Below are 23,117 nucleotides of genomic sequence, written 5' to 3'. Positions count from 1 at the left end.
GGACTCTGATAACACGGTCGTATTGCTTGTGGCATACATAAATAGACTTGCTAAAGTTTACTTGCGTGACTGAAGTCATTCTCAGGATCTCAGGATAAGGAGTAAAGTATGGCAAGAAAAAATATGCTCTGCTTAAAAATTAACCAACTAACTGTTCAGAGTTTGAACGATTCTAATGGTTTTGTCGCTTTATTTGAACTTCTGTTCAATAAGAGTGTGTTGATAACTCATGTTTGGGATTATGCAACACATATATTGCTGTTTATAAGGTTCCTATATGGGATGCTGTTAAATATGAGTACACACTGGCTAGTATTTTACTTAAGTGGGTCTAGCTTTGAAGGTGCCTTGTTACTTTTACAGACACACTTAAGCAGTGAATGCTCGACATTTGGGAGAATTCTCTAACAGTTTCGATTAAACATAGGTCAGCTACAGGTGGATCTACTTGTGGAATTATTCGGTTCCCAGCTCGAAAGTTTGGTATGTGGCCAATGTGAGCGGAAGGCTTACAATCATTCCTACGGTACTTCCTGATGGAGCGTTTGACAAGATGCTATTACCAATAAAAATATGCGTTAGTATCTTTGGTACTAAGACAAATTAATTTAGCCAGAAAAAAGCCAACATAAGAGTATGCCTTTCAGGAATCTGTAGAAACGGTCAGGCCATATTCCAAAAGTGCCTGCAAAATATTTACCACTACTCAAAGCAGATAATCCAAGTAGGATTAGATGTAGCGTATACGAGAACTAGATTCATAAAGGCGGGTGTGCTGATGAGGCGCTATACGCAATTGAAGTTATTCAGCCTCTCTTTGGATTTGCAGATCATAGTATTGGATATACAAATTCTTGTTTATTCAAATGTTAAGGAAACTAATTGTACAGCCTTGGCTGGGGGTGCCGTTTATATCCCAGGATGCAGAGTTGGCTTGCATGGCCACGGCTGGAAGTGATGTTACCGCTGGGTACAAATGGCAATGCCACCTCGGTTCCTAAGATCCTTAGATACTTTCAGACACATTGGGAAAAACAGAATTATTGTTACAGGCAGTGAGCGACTTACTCTTGTGGTTGCTATTCCCCTTGCAGTTGATTTATCTTGACAAAAATTGCCCAAACAGTGCCTTAAGCATTTTGCTGGTTGTCTTGAGGTCTTTCACATGGGAATAATGCACTATCTGCAGATATGTTGACCTAGGAATCTACCAAACTGTGCTGCCACTTAAGAAATTCTAGAATGACCATTGCCCCTCCTTTGTCTTAGATGTTCGAAAAATTAGTAACTTGTATAGTCTGTTTGACTGGATTTCACAGTTATCCAAAATGTGCTTGTGGGGAGCACAGGAATGGAGGAGAATTCCAATTTGAGGATTCTGAATTTAGTTGCAAGGAATATTTCAAAGCGTAAAGAATCTGCAGAGAAAAGGAGCATGTATTTTACCTCCTGTTACCAAAGATGAATAAGGATTTTGTTTAGCAGATCTAGCTTTGCAGGTGTCTTCACATCTGACCTGATAGCAAAGATAGCAAATGCATTGGCAGCAGCACTGCAAGAGATATCTTACAACATTAGTTTCACTTTGAGTTTCAAAGCTCCAGGCAGGGTCAGATTGTGAAAAAATAGTTCTGAGCACCATTATTATACAACTTTCCCACAAAGTGAATCTCTTTTCATACTTTTTTGCCACCAACTGTTTGAATAATACCGCAGGGCAAACGTTATGGCAAATAGTTTTTTTTTTTTATTTCACATTTGGTCAATGCAATTGATCCAAGGGCCAGATGAACAACTCATTAACTCAATGAACTGGTCCATTTGGACCAAATGTGTCCCACACACTTGCCAAACAGGCAGGCCCATCCGCCAATACCCTATTGCCATGCAGGCCAGCCATGCCTACCTCTGGAGACTTTCTTACCCCAAGAAAGTATGACAGAGGGAGGGAAGACTGTAGATCGCCCTCTTAGTTGTAAGGAATGGCCCGAAATCTCTGGGTTCTACTAAAACATATATGGGGTCACGGTATTCAGTATCCACCGGAGGGAGGTTCGTCTGGCTGGATAGATAAATAAAAAGACCTGGCATTCCCTGTAAAGGGACCATCAGCAGGCCTAATGCCCACGCTAGGTCTCAGAATGGTGAACAGTTTTGTTAAAGGAAAACATTTCAGTAGGTATTTACGGCACTCCAGAAGCAAGACTTCCGGTGAAGAGGTCCGAGCTCAGAAACAAATTCATCCTTTGAGAAGTTTGTTATACCTGACTCATATTGCACTGAACAAATTAACTCAGCTGTTTAATTGGGATTTTGCAAGGATCTTCCCCAAGAAACGTCAAATACAGGGAAATCGCTATATTTTGCAGCACATTTTATTTAATATTTCAGTTTTAAAACATCCCCTACTTCGGGCCCAGTCTGAATATCCGGGAGCATGCCTTCTGATTTATTGAAAATAGGCTGGGTTTCCCATCAAAACATTGGGCCTCATACTCCTACGTCCCGTCCCCTTTCCTCCATACTTATGGGACATCTCTCCGTCCTGTGGGACGGGATCGGAGCACTTTATAAAAAGCATTCAAACATTTTTTTCAAAAATGTGTCCTTCCTCTCTTTCTTGCGCGGGGCCCGGCACGCGGCCGTAACCCCTCCCACCTTGGCTCTGCATCGCCCATCAGTCCTTTTCTCTGCTCGTTCGGGACTGGACGCACTTGCATCCTCGGAAGATTTTCTTCCCTTTTTTCCTCTCTGGCTCTCGCTAGCGATCGTGTACTAGTCTGTCTATGTCGTTCAAACTAGACTTTCCAGATTGTTCATGGTGCCACCGTCGTATCGCGAGGGCAGATCCCCCTCCTCTTTGCTTAGAGTTTTTGGGTCCGGTTCACCGTTGGGACTCCTGTTTTTACTGCGACTCCCTTTCGGTCCGGGCACTTCAACGTCAGTTGGAGCGGTGGGAGGAGGTGTTCCGACAAACTACTCCTTCGCATTTACAGGCGTTCATCGATGAAAAGAAACAACGCCCGGTAAGTTCTTTACTTTTCAGAGCACCCCGGCCGGGGGATACCTTTCCAGGTTCCTCTCGGGACGGGAGGAACGTTGATCGCTCTATCACCGGAGTTCGCCCTGAGGTGCCTGTTGGGCCTAATAATTGTACCAGAGTTTTCTCCGAGGGTCTCCGTAAGGGGCCTGTGGATACCGGAGCACGCTCCGAGGCCCCTCCTGTGGGGGCTGTTTGTAGACCCAGTTCTACTGAATTGTGGGATACCGGAGCTCGCTCTGAGGCCTCTCTGTCGGCTTCCCTCAAAATAAGACCGGGGTGCGCCCTGAGGCCTTGGTGGGGCTTGCTGTCACCGAGCGGATGTTCGAGGCCCGCGCAGATAAGGCTGTCACCGGACGTGGGTCCAAGGTCCCTCTTTCAGAGGCTAAAGCTACCAACATTTCTGAGAGGCCTATCAAGGCCTTGCCGGTGAAGGCTGTTTCTCACTGTTCCCGCTCTTGCGGCGACACCAGATCTGTTGAGGGGGCAAAGAAGGAAAGTTCTTCTTTTACCGGTAGTGCCGAGGTCCTTCCTGGGAAGGCTAATTTGGCGGTTGGTATGTCGCAGAAACATTCCAGGCCTCATAGTACCAGCTCTGCCGAGGTTCCTTATGTTAAGGCTAAAGTTAAGACCCCTGATCCATCGATGGGGACCCCTGCCTCACTTCCTCATGTGCCGCAGTTCCCCTCAGACGATGACAAAATGGCGCCCGTTCCCGCCACGACCGCGGCGGCCATTTTGGGTGCTATCCCTACAACTACGCCATCGGCCTCAGGTGTAGGGCTTGATTCCTTGGGTGAACATAGAGTCCCTTGTGCACATCCTTATCGGCCAGTTTATGATTGGAACGCCCGGATGCCTCTTCCGCACAATGTTTCGTTGCCTGCGGGGTCAGCGCCTTTGATTTACGTGGACACGTCGGTGGAGGGGCCAGTTTGGCACCCGTCCCTGTTATGTCTCTGGACTTGTCCACCTCATGAGAGGCCTCCTCAGGTTCCAAAGCAGTCCCCGGAGGATGCCTTTTTCAGGAAATTTCAAACGCTCATGCGTACCGCCCGATGAGGGAATATTTCAAAGGGCTTTTTAGGGTGATATGTCTGCCCGCGCCTCGGGCCACACCCGTTCCTCCGGTGGTTCCGCCGGTGCCTCCCTTGCCTACGGTGCCTTCCCCGACTCTTCCGCCTTTGCCCCCATTGTCGCCCGTGGACAAGGCAGCGCCCGACATGGCTCAGCAGGATCCTGACCTGTCGGATGACGTGCTAGGCGATCAGGACAAGGAGGATCTGCCCCGCTCTATTAGAGCTTTTCATGACCGGGTACTGGACATGATGTGCTTCTCAGATGTTCCGGTGCCCGAGGCACCTGCTCCGCGGGAGGGCGTGCTTTCTGGGGCGTTCACCCTGCCTCCTTTGGAGCATACCGGCCTGTTCTTGCAGAAAGACGTTCTGGCCGAGGTCCGCAGGGTATGGGAAAAGCCACACTCTGCACTTTTCGTCAATAAGAAAATTGACGCGAGATACAGGCTGCATTCTTCGGAAGAGGTGGCCCTGTCATCTTGTCCGCCCCCCTCCTCCACAGTGGTGGCTGCGGCCACTTTGCAGTCCAGGCCTGCAGCATCCTCTTCCACGACTGCTACGCAGGTTCTGGGAAAGGAGGACAAGCTCCTTGACTCCCTTGGGAGGAAAATCTTTGCCAACTCGGCCTTGCAGCTCAGGCAGGCCAATGCCGAACTGGTGTTAGCGGGGACTAATATGCGGATGTGGAAAGGTCTGTCGGAGTTTGATGAATTTATCCCGGTTGAGAAGTTGGAGGACTTTAAGGGTGGTTTATCTGATGCCAGGGTCTTGGCCCAGGATCTCCGGGAGGCTGCGGCTCATCACGTAGACACCTCGGCTCGGGGCCTTATGTTTGGGGTTGATACCTCACGGCAGGCGTGGCTGCATGCCACTAAATTCTCAAAAGAAGTTCAGGACAAGGTGTTGGACCTTCCGTTCGATGGTAAGGAGCTCTTTCATTCTACAACGAATGTAGAGCTCACCAAGACGAAGGATAGCACTCAGACAGCTAAATCCTTGTCGGTCCTGGTTAAGACCCCTTTCAAAACCCAGAGACCGTTGTCCCAAAGTCGACCCTCCTCTGTCTTTAGGGGCTTCCCGACCAGAAATCTCTCAGAGTGGATACCCCTTTGGGGAATAACGGCCGTAGGCAACAACGGACTTGGTTTTTCTCCCGCTCCTCAGCCTCCTCCTCAGGTTCAGGTGGTAACACCACCGAAAACCCTACTAAATGATGGTTCTCCGTGCTCGCACGAGACCCCGGTGGGAGGACGCATTGCGTCTCATTGGGAGGCGTGGCAGACCATCACCGAAGACAGATAGGTCTTGTCAGTCGCTCGGGCGGGCTTCCGCTTACCCCTACCCCCTATCCCACCCCTCAACCCTCCTTTTCAGCTGTCGGGCTCGCCCCCTCCCTCAAAGCCAAGGTTCAGAAACTTCAGGACCTCAGAGCTGTGGAACCCGTTCCCCTCGGGGAGCGAGGGGAGGGCTTCTACTCCCAGCTGTTTCAGTGTCCAAACCCAACCAGGCTGGCCTGCACACCATCCTAGACCTTTCCCAGTTCAATCTTTTCCTACCCCAAGAGAAATTCAAGATGATCACGCCCAGCCAGATACGGTCCTCCTTGCAGATGGGCGATTGGCTCAGTGTGGTGGATCTTCAGGATGCGTACATGCATATCCTGATTTGGAATCCACACAGGAGATATCTCTGTTTCTCTTTGGGAGAGGAGCACTTCCAGTATTGAGTGCTTCCTTTTGGCCTCAGCTCGGTGCCGCGTGTCTTCATGAAGATGATGTCGGTGATTGCGGCCTATCTTCGTCTGCAGGGTATCCATGTGTATCCGTATTTGGACGATTGGCTCTTACGCAGCCCTTGTCCATTGAAAGCAGCGGGCAATCTTCAGTCTCTCCTTCAGCTCCTGTTCCATCTTGGGCTGTCAGTGAACTGGCGGAAATCTTCCATGACGGTCTCGCAGGACTTGATTTTCCTGGGTTTTCGCTGGAACACGATCGACTGCAAAGTGTACCTGACCGGGGACAGCATGCAGATCTGTTAGCCACGTGTCAGATGTTTGCGCAGTCTGAGAGCATGTCGGCCTCGTGGTTCCAGAGGCTTCTGGGCCTCATGGCCTCGTGTGTGTTGGCTCTTCCTCTTGCTCGTCTCAAAATGAGGCGGACCCAAATGGCTCTTCGGAGTTCTTGGCGTCAGGCTGTGGACCTGGATTCCGAGTTGATAATGATTCCGGCTTCCATGAGAGTGGACCTGGAGTGGTAGTCATCTCTCAGCAACCTGTAAGTAGGTGTGGGGTTTTAGGACCCTGTCCCTACGTTGACGATCATGACGGACTCCTCCCTCCTTCGGTGGGGTGCGACGTTAGATCTTTTTCAGGTCTCGGATCTCTGGTTGCCTCAGGACAAGCTCCTCCACATAAATCATCTAGAGCTTCTGGCGATCTTTCTAGCACTCAGGGCATTCAGACCGATCATTGCCAACAAGGTGGTCCGCATACGCACGGACAATGTGGTGTTGATGTATTACATCAACAAACAAGGGGGAACCAAGTCTCCCCCCCTCGTGGACCTGTTCATCCAGATTTGGGAGTGGGCCGTGCTTCATGGTGTTTGGCTGCTTGCAGTGCACATCCCTGGCCAGCTGAATGTCACAGCGTATGCCCTCAGCCGGCGGACAGTGGTCAGCTACGAGTGGGAGTTGAAGGCGGAGGTCCTCTCATGGATTTTCTTGCATTGGGGCACACCGGAGGTGGACCTCTTCTCTACAGTGGCAAACAAGAAGCTTCCTCAGTATGCCTCCAGAGGGGGGCTGGGAGCCTCCTCTCTGGGGGATGCTCTCGAGATTCCATGGCACAACATGAGAGCTTACGCCTTCCCGCCGCTGCCTCTAGTCCATCGGGCAATTTGGAAGATGAACAACTCAGTGAACTGTTCCCTCCTACTCATAGCCCGTGGTGGCCGGCCAGGTTTTGGTTCTCAGAACTTCAACACCTGTCGATGTGTCCGCCGATCAGGTTACCAGTGACTCCCGATCTTCTTCATCAAGGGGAACAGCAGCTGTGGCACCCCTCCCCACAATCGCTCAGCTTGGCGGCATGGTGCCTGAGTTCAAGTCTTTAGAACATCTTAACTTGTCTGCGGATAACATGCATATTCTCCAGGCAGCCAGGAAACCCTCAACTAGGTCCCAATACAGAAGTAAATAGCTCAGGTTCTGTCATTGGTGTTTGGGAAAGTGGTTGGACCCAAGGGAGGCTACGGTTGACACGGTGCTGTCCTTCGTATCCTTCCTAGCAGAGTCGGGTGTTCACGTTCTGTCATGCAGGACTTACCTTTCAGAGGTCTCTGCTTATCTTTCTACGGACCAATGTTCTTACTCTTTGTGTAATCCAGTGGTTAAGAGGCATTTTGCAGGCTTGACACGCTTCTAGCCTCCAGTTCGTACTCCGCACCCGCCGTGGGATCTAAATGTAGTCCTCACGGCATTGTGCCATAAGCCTTTTGAACCCATGGCCACGGTGGACTTCAAGTGCCTATCCTGGAAAGTGTCCTTTTTGGTCGCCGTTACGTCAGCAAGGTGGGTGAGTGAGCTCCAGGCCTTGTCGGTGGAGCATCCCTTCTTGGTCTTTCACAAGGATAAGGTAGTCCTACGGACGAATCCTGCTTTCCTGCCGAAGGTGGTGACTGAATTCCATCTGGACCAGTCAATCTCCCTTCCGGTCTTTTTTCCGAACCCTACCACAGAGGCAGAAAGGGTTCTGCATTGTCTCGATGTCAGAAGGGCTCTTAAGTTCTATCTGGACAGAACATCCGAGCTTAGGAGTTCTTCTCAACTATTTGTGACTTTTGGTAACCCTCAGGGTAAGCAGGCGTCTAAAGCGACTATTTGCCGGTGGATCGCCGCCTGCATTACGGAGTCTTTCACCGTCCAAGGGCTGAAACCTCCTAAAGGTATTCATGCACACCTTATGCGGGGCAAAGCAGCCACAGTTGCTTTTCAGAAATATGTCCCCTGGGAGTCCATTGCTAGGGCAGTTACTTGGGCCTCTCCATCTGCTTTTTGTAAGCATTATTGTCTTGACATGAGCTCAAGAGCTGATGCTCAGTTTGGTCAGGCTGTGCTGAAGAACCTTTTTCAGTAATGGGTATTTCCATCCACCCGTAGTTCCTGTTAGCAGTGCTTGGGAATCTCCCATAAGTATGGAGGAAAGGGGACGGGACGTAGGAGTATAACCAGGTTACTCACCGTAGTGACCAGCTTACTCCTAGTCCATAGTCCCCTTTCCTCCATACGCCCGCCCGCCGTCCCCTCTAATAAGGTTCCTCTGTTATTGCTAATAGGTCTTTGACCTGGTGATAGAAAAGGACTGATGGGCGATGCACGAGGCGGAGCCAAGGTGGGCGGGGTTACGGCCGCGTGCCGGGCCCTGTGCAAGAAAGAGAGGAAGGACACATTTTTGAAAAAAATGTTTTAATGCTTTTTACAAATTGCTCCGGTCCCGTCCCACAGGACGGAGAGATGTCCCATAAGTATGGAGGAAAGGGGACTATGGACTTGGAGTAAGGTGGTCACTACGGTGAGTAACCTGGTTATTCCGAGATTGGAGGTAGTCATGGCGCTATTTGTGCCATGACTGCCTCCAATAACGGTACCGGCACCGGTCTCGTTCAATGGGAACTTACCGGTGTAGTCCGACCTTTGCGGGACCGGTATGTCCCCATTGAAAAAAACATTCCCCATTCCCATTTGAGCCCCCATAGGGCTCAATGGGAAGGGGGAAGTAGCTAATAACGGTACCGCAATTTGCGCTACCGTTATTGGTTCTGATTTCCCTTAACGGGTCCCGTCCATAACGCCTGCTCAGACCAGGCGTTAAAGGAGGGACCCGCTAAGGGAACTCGTAGTAGGGCGGTAAGGGATTACCGGCACCGGTCTCCTTACCGGTGCCCGTTATCCCTTACCACCCCACTCGGAATGAGGCCCATTGTGTGTTCACTGGAAATGCTAGAGCAGAGACACCGTTGTGCAACTAAAAGAATAGTGCCTTTCTGCTTCTGTGCCTCAAATGAAAGATCGACATAAGTCAACAAGTCATGACCTGGGAAAAACAACTTCCGCTTTAAACATTGTGCCAAAATATCTCCTTCCGAGCACTGTGTCTGTGCTACATAATATTCGCTCAGAATAACAACCCAGAAAATAAAACACACTTGCAATTGCAGCATTTGCATGCTTGTGTTTAGTGTGCTAAGGCTGCCCACGAGCCAGATCTGCTAATCTACCAGGCATCTCCAAAGTGGCATGATGAATGAAAATGCCCGCATGGACGTGCATACACTTGGAGTGTACCTGTGCCATACAATGGCCTATATTTCAGAGATACACGTGTGAATGATGCTCACATGGCAAGGGTTGCAGTGGTTATGTTATAGTTTTCATTAAGCGCACAGTCGCCAGAAAAGGCATCATGGTGCTAAAGGATACCACAGGATGAAAGAACGGCTAAAACAAGTGGGTCTTCAAGAGTTTCCAAAACTTGCGATGATTTTCAGTAGCCCGAAAGGCAAGCAGGAGGGTGTTCCACGCCCTGGCAGCTACCACAGAAAACGAGCGGCCACCCATTCGCGCAAGGCGAACATGAGGGACAATCAGCAGACAAGCTTCACTGGATGTAAGAGGGCGGGCCGGGAAATAGGAACGGAATTTCTCCTGCAGGTATTAGGCTCCCTGGCCATAATAGGCCCGATGGACAATGCAAAGGGACTTAAACCAAATCCGTTTTTGTACCGGCAGCCAGTGGAGGTCTGCAGAACCGGGGTAATATGGGCCCCATAAGTGGTATTAGTGGCCAAACGAGCCGCAGAATTTTGCAGTAATTGAAGATGATGCAAAAGGTAAATCGGTTGAGCCAGGAGTAGGGAGTTACAATAGTCTAAGCGACTCAAGTTAAGAGAGGATACCACCAGCGGGCGGATATGCTCTGGGAGGAGGGGCAGAACCTTCCAGTGTTAAAAATTGCCTGATTTACAAATGGCACTAACATGGGGTGAAGGTGATAGATATTCAGAAAAAATTCACCCCAAGTTCCTAACCTGAGACACTGGTAAGTGGCAAGGACCCGGTTCCAGAGCCACCAGGCTGTCCACCAAAAAGAAGGGCCCAATAAAGGACCAGACATATGAAGACAGGGGTAAGCAGGACAGGCACATTTACTAGGGCTGCTCCATGTGGGGGGGTGGTTGCCTTTATACTAGATCAGCTCATTTGCCTGGGCTGCTACTGTGTCAGAGTATGATGTATGCCAAGGAACTGTTTATGTACGAGATGTGACCTTTGTGCTTTTGGGATTATACAATTATTGCACCCCATTTACTGTGACTCCCGAAAATGCCTATTTGTTTTTATTTCGACACCCTTTTCTGCCCATATATATGTGTGAGGGGATGGGAACATTATATAAAGGATGAGGAGGGGGCTGCAGGGGTCTCCCCCCACATATATAACGGTTAAAAAGGGGGTCGAAAAAAAAGTCTGCATTTGCGGGGGTCACAGTAAACGGGGTGCAGTAATCACATAGATCCGTGTTTTTGGGGAAAGGGGTGCTCAAGGTTCCAGGACTGCCTACGTGCTGATACTTGTGTGCCGGGGCTACTCGTGAGCATGGTCTGGTTACATACATGCTCAAGTCTCATGGCACTGATCCTAGACCCGGGTGATTCATTTCTGCAGTGCGACTGGCATATCCTATAGCTGGTGTGTATTAAATAACCCGCAGCTATCCTATACCAATGCAAGTTATTTCAACAGAGTGATTAATAAAATAAAAAAACAATATTAGATTATTCACTCTGGTCAAAAACCTTTGAGGTACACATCAGAAGTTGGGAGACTACAATATATTTTGACTCTTCCGTGTAAACACATATGTACGCACTCACAGTAAGATATACTGTCCTTTCCTGTTACCTTTCACTATGGTCATTGACATTCTGAAAGGCCTGGTGAACCTTCACCAGTCAGATTGTAAGTGACTAGCACAGTTTGTTTTTACATTTTTTAGGTGTTGTTTTTATACTCATTTTTTGAATAATAAATTGAAAAGCGTATAAGTAATAGACGTGTGTGAATCAGGTGTGGAATGTGTAACCTGAAATTTACATGAGGCTACCTTGGACATAACCCTGTGCGACTCAGGGTCTTTAGGTAGGGGAAGGCGACATATGCTTAACCCCGACACATCCAACCACTGACCTATTGGAGCTTCAGACCCATGCAGTGGCGAGCTGTAGCTCTTGCTAAAACTTTTTGGGCAAGGAGATTGGTGCTGGAGGTAGGATTTATGGAGTTTGATGTGTGCCTCCTGCCAAGTAGAAGGGCAATCACACTCGTATTTCTCCTGTTTCCTGCCGCTTGTTGTGCTGCGTATTGGCTGGGCCTGCTGCTGACTCAACTTCTTGGGTTAAACGAGTACTGAACTTGTAGTCACACTCTTTTCCCCCACCTCAAGCCAATAGGAAGATAATCTGAAGTCTGGGGATAGAGAAAATGTAGGGATTCCGTGACAAATAGTACTCTGAGCTCTTACCAAAGCTTGCCAGTCCTCCTGCAGTGAGTAAGGGACGATGGGGCCTGGCCAGCAGCTCCAGAACAAGGGTAGACATGAGGCTGGTGGATACGCCAAGCAGTACACAATCTGGACTACTCATCTGAATCCAAATTAAACTGATTGCCATATCATTAATTTAAATTTAATCAAGTCAGGCAACCAATACATCCAACAGCCCACTCTGAATTTCCAGCTGGCCAGCAGGTCAGTCTCGCAGTGGGGAAGGAAACCTTATTTACTTATAATCGTAGGTTTGTGCTGGTTGTATCTTTCTTATAGTACTAACTTACTCCCCTACAGTCCCGGACCTCCTTCCCAGAAAAGGGTGTGAGTCCAACTAACTAGCTCGAAATTAGAACTGAGATGTCTACTGGTCATTGGGACATTCGCTTCCAATCAACTACAGTCTGTTTTTCTGTCAGGGCCTTGTCTTACATAAAGGAAAAAGGTTGCTTTTAATTATGTTATATTCAAAACCTATATCCTCCTGGCCCATGAGAAGTATTTAAAAGGTTAAAAAAAAATAGACGATGCCCATGATGGGTAAGTACGCTCAGTTACAGGTGAATGTCTTTTCCTCCTAAAAGCGCTTCTTGTGTATCTCAAAGCTTTTGACAGTCATATCCATGTCCATTTCTACAGGCTATTGCCCTGTATGTAAGCAGGCACTCCCATGTATTTCCAATGTCCCATACCATACATGTCACTAAAACACTTCCCTACAGGTCAGCAAGCCACTTCCCTGCATGTCAGATTTCCTGAGCTCTGCATGCTGCCATTTCCCTAACTGCATGTCAGCCCACTACTCACATGCATGTCAGCGGGTTGCCTCCTTGTACTGTATGTTGCTGGGATAGTCCCTGCCACATCAGTAGGCCACTCACCTACATGTAGATACACTGCTTCTTGTCAAGTCAGCGATTGCAAGCTAGGCGGCATTCCCCTGAATATCGGTGGGCCATTCCTGCGACTTTGGGTCAGGCTCCTCTGTATATCTGCACATTGCTCTGCAGATTGTTGTTGGCTGTTCTCCTGCATATCAGCAGGCCACTCCCCTGCATACCAGTTGGTTGCCCCCCTCTATACCGGTGGCTTTCTTCCCTATATATCGGTACATTTTTCCCTGTCCGCTGATGGACTACTTCCTTGCATGTTAGTAGGGCACTTCTTTGCATGGTCATGAGCTGCTCAGTGGAATGTTTTAGTGCATATCGATGAAGCAAAGACATGTCATTGCTTGTCCATTTCCTCTTGCCCGCTTGTCGTGAACCCCTCTCCTGTTTATCGGTTAGTTAGATTCCTGTGTGTTAGCAGGCTACTGATAACATGTCCTGAATGTCTGCCAACCAATGCCCTACGGATCAATGGACCACTTCACCCACTGTCCAAATACAACAGTTCTGCATGCCCTAAGACCACTACCCTACAATGTGTTCATCAGCCCGCAAGCCAGAGTGCCGGCACCCCATTTGCCTGCAAGCATGTCACCTGCCATGACTTAGGTCAGTAGGCTCCTCCCTTAGAGTTAAGACAATTTACTTTGTGGAAGAAGGTCTGATATAGGCCACTCCCTTGTGAGTCGTGTGACACAATCACACCGACAAAGGTAATCGTATTTATCTTTCTTTATTGGCGAGACCCCGCAGCCTCTAGCTGCGGCTCCCCTCGCTCAACGGCCACTGTGGAATGTTGATTGCTGAGCGTACATCAACATTCCACCAGTGTGCCTATGCACGAGCCCGTGCGTATTACAACATATCCTCTTCCCTTGGATAAAAATGTTGGCACAAAATTCTTTTTTTTTTTTTCAACAATGGAAAATGAAACAACATCACATGACATGTCATAAATTCAACTTACTTTAACAGTTATATCCATACAAGTAGCATGAATAATATTAAATGTACTTCACTCTTAACAAACATAATCCCTAAATCTTATGGGACGTCCACAGCTCCTACCCACACGATCCCTTTGTTGAACTGGATCAGGTTGCTGAGCCATAGCATTCTGAAATTCCACATTGACCTGTGGATCAACAGGACCTAGGATTGGTACCCCCTCCAGCTGTTCATTCCCAATGGGTTGTGACACCACAGGATTATAATCCATCGCTGTTTCCTGTAATTCCTCCTCACATTCCACACCATCCCTGTCCACACGTCTGCATCCATCCACCACCACACGCCTCTTACTCCAAACAGAGCCATCCTCCAAGTGCACATGCCCTTTTCCAACTTTAACAACCTTCCTCGAGGGCATAAAAGTGCTGTACCCTTTATGAGCTAGCCTAGGATTCTTTATGTACACCTGATCCCCAGGCTTTACATTCAACTCCTTCCTACTCATTTGTGAGGACCCCATAGTTTGCTGGCGCTCTAAAATGCTGCGATGTATTGCTTGCAAATCCATATCGCATGAGCCACCACCTCCCATAGCCAGGGTTCTCAACCTTGTACCTGCCTTCCTGCCCCTCATCAGTTCAAATGGAGATCTTCCCGTAAGCACGGCAGGAGTTCTCCTATATGCAGCCAGGTATTGTGTCACAACTTCTTGCCAGTTCAAACCATTGGCCAAAGCCAATTGTATGGCTGACTTAATCGTGCCATTGGCCCTTTCAACCAGACCATTTGCCGAAGGATTGTACAGAGCTGTCCTATAGTGCGAAATGGCATGCTTTTCCAAGAATTCTCTCATGGCTCTAGAAGTGAACTGCACACCATTATCCGTAACTAAACTTGCCAATAAACCCTCACGATCAAACACTTTCCTCAGAAAATCAATTACGGTATTGGTCGTAACATCTGAACACGCCGCCACCTCAATCCACCTGGATGTATAATCCACCAACACCAACATGTATCTGGACTCAGGCTCTAAACAGTCAAACGGACCCATAATGTCCAAAGCCAATTTCGACCATACCTGCTCTGGAACCTCAACAGGATGCACCGGTTGTGGATGCAGTACCTTACTCTTATCACTGACAGAACACGCTAGACACTCTTTCACCACCTATTCCACATCCTTGTCCATTGACGGCCACCAATACTCCTCTCTCAATCTCCTTTTAGTCAATGATCGGCCCAAATGACCTTCATGTGCCAATTCCACCATTCTCCCCCTCAAACGTATCGGGGGTATCAATCTACTACCCCTAGAGACACCCCAGGGACCCTCTGCTAATTCCTGGAGAACCTGGACATAACCTTTCCCTTCCAGCCTCTCCTTCACAGTGTGCCACCCCTTCACCAGACCTTCCTTAACCCACTTTAACTCAATGTCATCCTCAGACTCCTGATCCCACACCGACTTCTCCACAGCCGAAGTGACCAAAGCAACCTGACACTCCTGCAAATCATCCTCCTTAACTACTCCCCCCTCACTGTCCTCCTCTACAACTGGCAAACGGGACAAACAATCCGCAACAACATTAAACTTCCCCGGAACATACTGCAAAGAAAAATTGTAATCTTGTAACTGTACTGTCCACCTCGCAATCCTCGGGGAAACTGCCATGACTCCCTTGGAAGAAAATACCCGTATCAACGGTTTATGGTCCGTTCTGACTACATAGGGTATGCCCCACACAAATGTCCTGAAATGTTTTGAAGCCCACTGCACTGCCAAAGTCTCTTTCTCTATTACAGAGTACCTGGTTTCCACATCTCTCAAGGTCCTCGAAGCAAAGGCCACCGGGACCCATTCACCATTAATGCATTGCTCTAGCACTGCCCCTAGGCCCACCTCACTTGCATCCACCGTCAACGCAGTTCTATTTTTTGGGTCAAATGATTTCAGACATGGAGACTTCTCCACCTCCCTCTTAACCAACTCAAATTCTGCCGCACACTCCGCAGACCATACAAATCTTACACACTTCCTCATAAGAGCTCTCATGGCCGCTGTTTTTTCCGCGTAATTTGACACAAATTTAACATAATACTCTGCAAGACCCAGAAAAGCCCTTAGCTGATCCTTATTAACCGGAGCTGGCGTATCCCTCAACACTTGTACAAACTCCCTTTTTGGACTTACACCTCGTGAGCTCAAAGTGTGTCCCAAATATGTGACCTCCTCCACCCCCACTTGACACTTTGTTAATTTTACAGTCAGACCTCTCTCTTTAAGAATCTGCATGACCTTCCTTACCCTTGCATCATGTTGCTCCCTGCTGCTGCCCCAAACCAAAATGTCATCTTGAAAGTAGCTGACACCCACCACCCCTTCAAACAACTGATGCATCAGCCTCTGAAATACTGCCGAAGCCAAACCAAAAGGCATGCGACAAAATCTGAACGCGGAGTCACAAATGAAGTAAGAGGTCTCGATTCAACATGCAGGTCAATTTGGTGATACGCCGTTGACAAATCAAAAGTTGAAAAATATTTAGCTTCACCCAACCTCAACAGCAACTCATTAATATTTGGCAAAGGATGCCGATCCACCCATATGCTGGCATTTAATTCCCGGAGATCCACACACATTCTGATGCTGCCGTCACTCTTCTTCACTAAAACCACAGGAAACAACCACTCCGAAGCCTCAATGGGTTCTATTATTCCTGCCGACTGCAACTAAGACAATTCCGCCTTAAATGCCTCCCTCACTGAAACTGGCACCCCCCTCACCTTATGAACTCTAGGCACTGCACCCTTTTTCAACACAATGCGATGCGTAAAGCCCCTAAGCTTACCCAGGATGTCAGAAAATACTTCCGGAAACTCACTCATAAGCACTGTCGGGGTAACTCTTACATCCTTCTCTTCCATTCCCTCCCTGACACTGAGAACCGGTTCTTTTTCACCTGGATGAATTTGTATTTTTAGTACAGCCTGCTCATCCCAACCCAACACACTTGTCCCTTTTTGAGCCACATACAATTTACCTAAGGTTTGCCTTCCTTTGAATGAAAAATTTTACCAATCATAACCAAGTAAGTCAATGGAACTTTGCCCATATGCATACGGTCTGATGTCTGGAGCCAACAAAGTAGAGATCGGTTTACCCAAAACCTCTTGATACACTTCCGGAGACACCAGGGTATAAGGTGACCCAGAATCCACCAGCATATCCACAGGGTGCTGGTCCACCAATACCGACACCCATGGACCCTTTCGCCCACCACCCTCCACATGTAATATGACAGTCTGTTTGGGACCCCCACCTGATGCTCCCTCCAGGCCCATAGTCAACTCTTCTGTAGTTACATTTGCGACCACCTGCCCTTTACACATTCGTGCAAAATGGCCCAACCTTTTACATTTCCTGCACTCTACATTGCTAGCCGGACAGGATTTCGAATCCACTGTATGACTTGACCAACCACAATTTTTGCACGCCTCTTTACTTTTAGGTGCTCTATTCCCTTGTACAACCCCTTTGTCCAAACCCTTCTTGCTCCTTGACACCACCGCATGCACCGTCTCCCTATTTCCATCCCTTTCAGTAACAATTTGTACACTCGCCTTGGAGGCTTCAATTGCTCTAGCAATCTCCAAAACCTTATCCAGTGACGGATCGCTCTCAATCCACAAACTCTCTCTAATTTTTTGATTTGACGTTTTCATCATAATCTGATCCCTTATATGTTCCTCACCGTTACCCGGGAACCCACATGTAGCCATGAGCGCACGTAAGGCAGTAACATATGAATCTATACTTTCCGCAGAACCTTGTGCCCTAGAAAAAAACTTATACCGCTCTAAAACCACATTAACTCTTTTTCCAAAACGTACTTGTAATTTCTTCAAAGCCGTCTCATAGGCACTTACAACCATTTCCCCTTCACCTCCCCCTTGAACCATTACATTCTCTCCAGGCAGGTGACGAAAAACTCTCAAGCCCTCAGTACCAATACAATTAAGCAAAGCAGCCTCCTTTTCATCATCGTTTAACTTTGCCCCACCAGCAGCCCGCAAATATACCTTAAAGGCATCTACCCACTGCTCCCAAGGCGCAACCGGCTCTCCTGGGTTAGGCAGAAATGCTGGTGGAGGCCTAGCTGCTGTATGCAACATGGCCGACTTTACTGCCCAAGACCTTGTGCCCACCAAAATAACCTATACAAACTTTTAAGTGCCCCTTATAATCAGAGAATTGTCCTCTCTGACACTTTGAGTCAGTGGTCACCACACCAACCAAGGTGACCGCACCCGGATATTTTCCACTGTAGCCTTGTGAGCGTGCACCCCCACGCATATGCAGTACAACCAGGTCCTGGCACAGGGTGAGTCACAACCAATGATGTATTTTGCCAGCACCAGGTAAGTCACAACCCAACCAGAATGACCGCACACGAATATCTTCCCCTATAGCCTTGTGAGCGTGCACCCCCACGCATATGCAGTACAGCCAGGTCCTGGCACAGGGTGAGTCACAACCAATGATGTATCCCACGATATGGTACCCTCCTCGTTAGCTGAGAAGACGCTGTCGGGGCGGAGCTAACTGCCGGAAGGACTGCTGATGCCTGCTGATGCCTGTGATGACGGCCCGTCCTGGATCTCCAATCCCGTTGGGCAGCCAACGCAGGGACGCCACCGGGGGCGGGGCCAGCTGCCGGCGGACAGCGAATGCAGGGCCAGCTGCCGGCGGACAGCGTGCGCTCGCGCACCGGCCTCCGATCCGGTGAAACACACAAACTGCCGACGGCAAACCGGCGGCAACAGTTCCTGGTCCTCCGCTCCTCACGGAGTAAGCGCCCGCTCTGCACAGCCCCAACGGATCCAAGCAACCGGCGGCAGCACGACAGCACCCCGCCTGGGCACCCGAGGAGCTCCTCAACCTCCTCTCCTCCACAGGGCAGCCGCCCGCCCTGCCCTGCCCCGGATCAGGCCCGCCTCAGCAGCTTCACGAGATACCAGCGATCCAGGTAACCGGCGGCAAACCGGCCGCACCCCGACTGGGCACACGACCGTTCCTCGACCTCCACACCTCACAGGGCAGCCGCCCGCCCGGCCTTCAGGCCCGCAGCAGCAGCTCCAAAAGATCCAGCGCCGGTCGGCCCGCGTCCACACCGACCGCGCCTTAGACGATGGGGAGCCAGACAGCCGGTTCGCACACGCGTGGGACGGGGTCTCGTCCAAAATCCGGTCCTCGTCGCCAATGACACAATCACACCGACAAAGGTAATCGTATTTATCTTTCTTTATTGGCGAGACCCCGCAGCCTCTAGCTGCGGCTCCCCTCGCTCAACGGCCACTGTGGAATGTTGATTGCTGAGCGTACATCAACATTCCACCAGTTTGCCTATGCACGAGCCCGTGCGTATTACAACATCGTGGTTTGCCAGTGCAGAGATAAACGCCTCAGAGGTTCTGTATAAAGGCAACAATATGAAACCTAACTTGTCAGACCAAGTAAGAGGAAAGGAGGCAGAGAGAGAAGATAGAAGGTGAAATGCTGTGCCTGGCAAGTGGACTTTGATTGCTTAGAGTAATTGGTGTCCAGAAAATGGGACCCTCTAATAAAGGCGAAATGTAAGCACTTTCTGTCTTGTACATTCACCTGTACTCAGTGGCACATTACCCTGATAAATGTACATCAAAGGGAAGATTGCCAATTTGGCATTTTCTGTCAGGCTCTGAACACAGCACTCTATCTTGCTAGATATAAAGGATGAGTGCTAGAGGAGTGGCAGTGCAGCTTAAATAGAGCTTTGTGAGAATCAGAAGAGAAGATGGAAAGCAAGCGACTGCGAAGTGTTGCAAATTAGTGGGAAAGATATGAGGAATGAGAACAGGGTGAGTACCCAACAGAGTAGGATAATAGGAACCAGTGGCAAAAGGAGGTGGCAAGAGAAAGAGGAATCCCAATGAGGTAATCCTGGGGCTCTGTTTAGTCACCAAGTCTGAAACAGTAGAGAGCAGGCACAATCTTCTGAAATGAGTTTGGGCCAGGGGGCTGTCGACCGCAACAAGGGAATTCAGGAGAGTGTTAGGATCATGTTGTACGTACAAGCCTAGGAGACAATAGAAGCTTCTTGCAGAGCAGGGAAAGTGGCTGCCTCTTTAAACTCGGACCTGGTCATTTGCGCACTGGCAGCATGATGGTGGCGCTTTCCTGCAGGGGTGGGGCACAGGACTGGAGGGTGGGAGTTGGTAATGTGCATGGAGTTCTTTGTTTGCTCTCTATCGCAAGCATGGAATAGTTGTTTACGTTTCCTTATTTCATTCTTTATTTTTCACTGGTGCATGCTGGGTGACCTGCACTCCGCAAAAGCCAGGTGGAAGCAACTGGGCATTTCCACTGACGAGTTCCCCGCTCTGCAGCTTCTATGCAAGACCTGCCCTCTCCACTGCATAGAAGCCAGGGAGATACATGGCCAACCAGCCATAGACCAGAATTCACTGCATGGCAGCAAGAATGTGGGGGTTGCATCTCAATGGGCAAGGGCTACAGAACAGGTGGCTAAAATCTCCCCATGCAGTGAAATGTATTCTGAGTCGGTCATGGCATAGGGGCCCTGTATCCAGTTTATACCACGCTCACACAGCCCAAACGCTGGAAGACCTATACAGCAGGGTTTGGGGAAATGGATATCCAGGAAAGTAATACTATCTCTGGGCTTAAGGAGTCCATTGGGAAATGGTGGTAGGAAGTGTCCTAAATGGCATTGGGCACTTCCGCGGCTGTGCGTGAGGTATAAACCAGCGTCGTGTGTTGTGCCCCGACCGACTTGCACCCAGTAACGGCTCTCCTCTTCTTTTCTGTTTGTCTATTTTTCTTCTCTCCTGTTTGGTTACTTTTTTGATTTCTTTTTGGTTTGTTTTGTTCACCTGGGTATGCTTCTATCTTCATACTCCCTCTCTCTCTCTGTCTGCATATGTTCCTCCCCTTTCCCTGTATCCATCTGCTGATTATTCTCCCACCGATCCCTACTCCCTGCGCAGTGGGCGTATCCATTACACTGACATGTATGACATGCTGACTCTCATGTCGCCGCCGCTAGGCCTTGGCAAGAGATGTCCTTCAAAAGTGGCGTACAAGGTAGAAACTTTCGTTTGTATTCAGGGCGGAGCAAGAAAAAGATGGCTAGTGGGTTGGTTTACATGAAGATGGGGCTATGTCAGAGCATGGTGCAGGGAGTGTACAGGAATTGTAGGACCTGTAAAATGTTTCCACAATTCTTAAATATATTCATCAACAGCTTGTGGCAAAATAGATTCTTAGTCATTCCATGTACACCGCCCAAGGAATCTTGTGAAAGTTATTGATAGGGCCCAGATTGAGACTCAGGCACCCTCTCCCTGAGTGGAAGAAACGCTTCTCATTCAGTGTGAGATGGAACACTCACCCCAATGTGGAGGTAACATCCTGTCTCCTCGGGGAGGACACCGAGTCCTTTTAAGTGTGGGACCAACCACCCACTCAAGTTAGAACTGATAGCTTGCATTCCTTTGTTTGGCTCAGCACCCCCCGCAAGTGAGAGTGACTCAAAGGCTGTCTACTGGTTTGAAACTTACAGTCCTTCTCCTAGTTTGACATTTGCAGCCTCACAATCATGTAGGAATCACAACCCCTCTCTGTGTGGGAGTTGAAACCCCCCATCACCCTTTTCGTGTGGCACTTGTAGTCCCTACATCACTGTGAGAATTCGAGACGTTTTCCTTGTGGTGGGACTTGTAGCCTCTCCCCCAGTTTAGACTCCCTCTCATCAGTTGTGAAATTGTATGGGCATCTCCTTGTTTCAGATGCATATATTTCACCCCTACCAGCTTGAGGTGCATGGAGTGACTGCCTACGGTGCTATTGAAAGTTCCAGGCAATTGACCAACCTTGTGCCTAACACCACCCAATTCCATGCTCTGATTTGAGTCACACTGTGATGCCATAGAAAACCACAGAGAGTCGATGATATGGCTTCCATTGGCTCATTCAATGCCAACAGTGAATACAACCAAGCTGGAGCTCTTCAGGGCTTAGATTGTGTGGAGAGCAGGTGCTCACGCCGCAGTGGTTTGGCTAGTATGTGAATTTAGTCTATCTTAAGGAACTAAAGATAGTCAGTTATACCTGCAGAGGACATCTGATATTGCCACTCAAAAAGTTTGGTTGGGTCCTCTTGCCTGGGAACTCAAAGCAATGATGGATAATATGGATCCATCTGTGTGTATTTCTTTTAGGAAATAGAAACCTCGTGCCATCATGACTAGCAGTTAAAATCAAGCTCTGAACAGTTGAGGGGCCCTTGGAATACAGTTTTCTTTGGGGTACCTCAGCCAAGGCTGGTCAGTTAAGGGCAGGTGTTTAGTTTGGGGTGAGTGCAGCAGGAGAGGGCCAGGTGTCCTTGCACTTCTTTGTGCCTGTGGTGTGAACACGTTGCGTGTGTTTGTGTGTGCTTCTCTTGCTTGTGGCAATGTGTGTCGATATTCTTGGCGCCCGATGTTTCTCGTGCAGAGGCTGGTCCTGATGAACATGCCAGTGACTGAAGACATGACTGTGCACTTCACATCCACCCTCATGGCACTGATCCGTACTGCACTGGACATCAAAATCGCGAAAGGTAAGATCTCCATGACCTAAGAATTAAAATTTATGATTTATATTGTTATACCACCATAGAGCTATTTTGTCGTATAGTAAACTATGTCCTCAAAGTCCCATGTATTTATATATTAGCAAAGTTGATTTCTAATGGATTATGTTCTCCCTCATCTTTGATATACCAATATCCTGCTTGCAGTCTCAGCAAAATATTTCAACAGCAGAGGGCGTTTTGCGGCATTAGTTTGATGGCCCTTGACAGTATCCAATGCTCAGACGTGACGTTGATGATGGAATAAGTAGCATGCACAGCACCTGTTGCCTCAGTTCTGTATTTCCGCATGCATTGCACGCTCTCAGAATAGTTCGACTCGCCTCAGCGATTCTTTCTGCTTGAATTCTTCTGAGTATATCTAATTGTAAGACAGGTTTTAAGAGCTGTGCAGACTGTGACTCGAAGATGTCAATCACATATCCACACAGGATATGCCTCTGGTGCCTCGGTAAGGAGCACAAAGTCATTGAGTGTGGCTCCTGCCAGTCGATAACTACCATGGCCTTGAAATAGAGAAGGTTGAAACTTGCCCTAGGTCGGTCAGTTTCAAAATCTCTGTCGTCTGCTCCTTTGAAGAGGAAATCTTCTGAAGGCAGAAGTTCAGCAGGGGACAAATCACTTGAGAGGCCTAAGAAACACTCCAAAAACTCTAAGCGGTTGAGGTCTCGGAGCTATTCACGTCATTCTTCGTCCTCGTCTTCACAAAAAAGATCAAAGAATAGATGCTATTGTTCTTCGTCTTCCGACTCCTCGCACAACAAGAGACAGGTACGTTTCCCAGATATCTCTGCCTCAGCAGCTGATTAGGGGACGTTTCATCAAAGGCGGCCCTTCCTGGTCCCTCAAAAGAGCCAAAAA

At 48.7% G+C, this 23,117-nt stretch overlaps 1 protein-coding gene across 7 annotated transcripts in view; it reads left to right on the top strand.

The window, feature by feature from the left end:
• CACNA1E (calcium voltage-gated channel subunit alpha1 E) overlaps window positions 1-23,117 on the top strand; it is a 3,100,882-nt gene that overhangs the window by 2,881,311 nt on the left and 196,454 nt on the right. For 6 of the 7 annotated variants that reach the window (XM_069641438.1, XM_069641434.1, XM_069641437.1 and 3 more), the window contains 2 exons: window positions 20,611-20,707; window positions 22,118-22,223. In XM_069641438.1, the coding sequence (XP_069497539.1) occupies window positions 20,611-20,707; window positions 22,118-22,223 (203 nt within the window). The remainder of the gene's footprint in view (window positions 1-20,610; window positions 20,708-22,117; window positions 22,224-23,117) is intronic. The other variant, XM_069641436.1, reaches the window with a different exon arrangement.

Source organism: Ambystoma mexicanum, chromosome 1q, assembly GCF_040938575.1.
Source record: "Ambystoma mexicanum isolate Mex_15411 chromosome 1q, UKY_AmexF1_1, whole genome shotgun sequence".
Classification (NCBI taxonomy): domain Eukaryota; kingdom Metazoa; phylum Chordata; class Amphibia; order Caudata; family Ambystomatidae; genus Ambystoma; species Ambystoma mexicanum.
The sequence above is the reverse complement of the archived record's forward strand: the minus strand, read 5'-3'. Positions and strand labels throughout refer to the sequence as shown.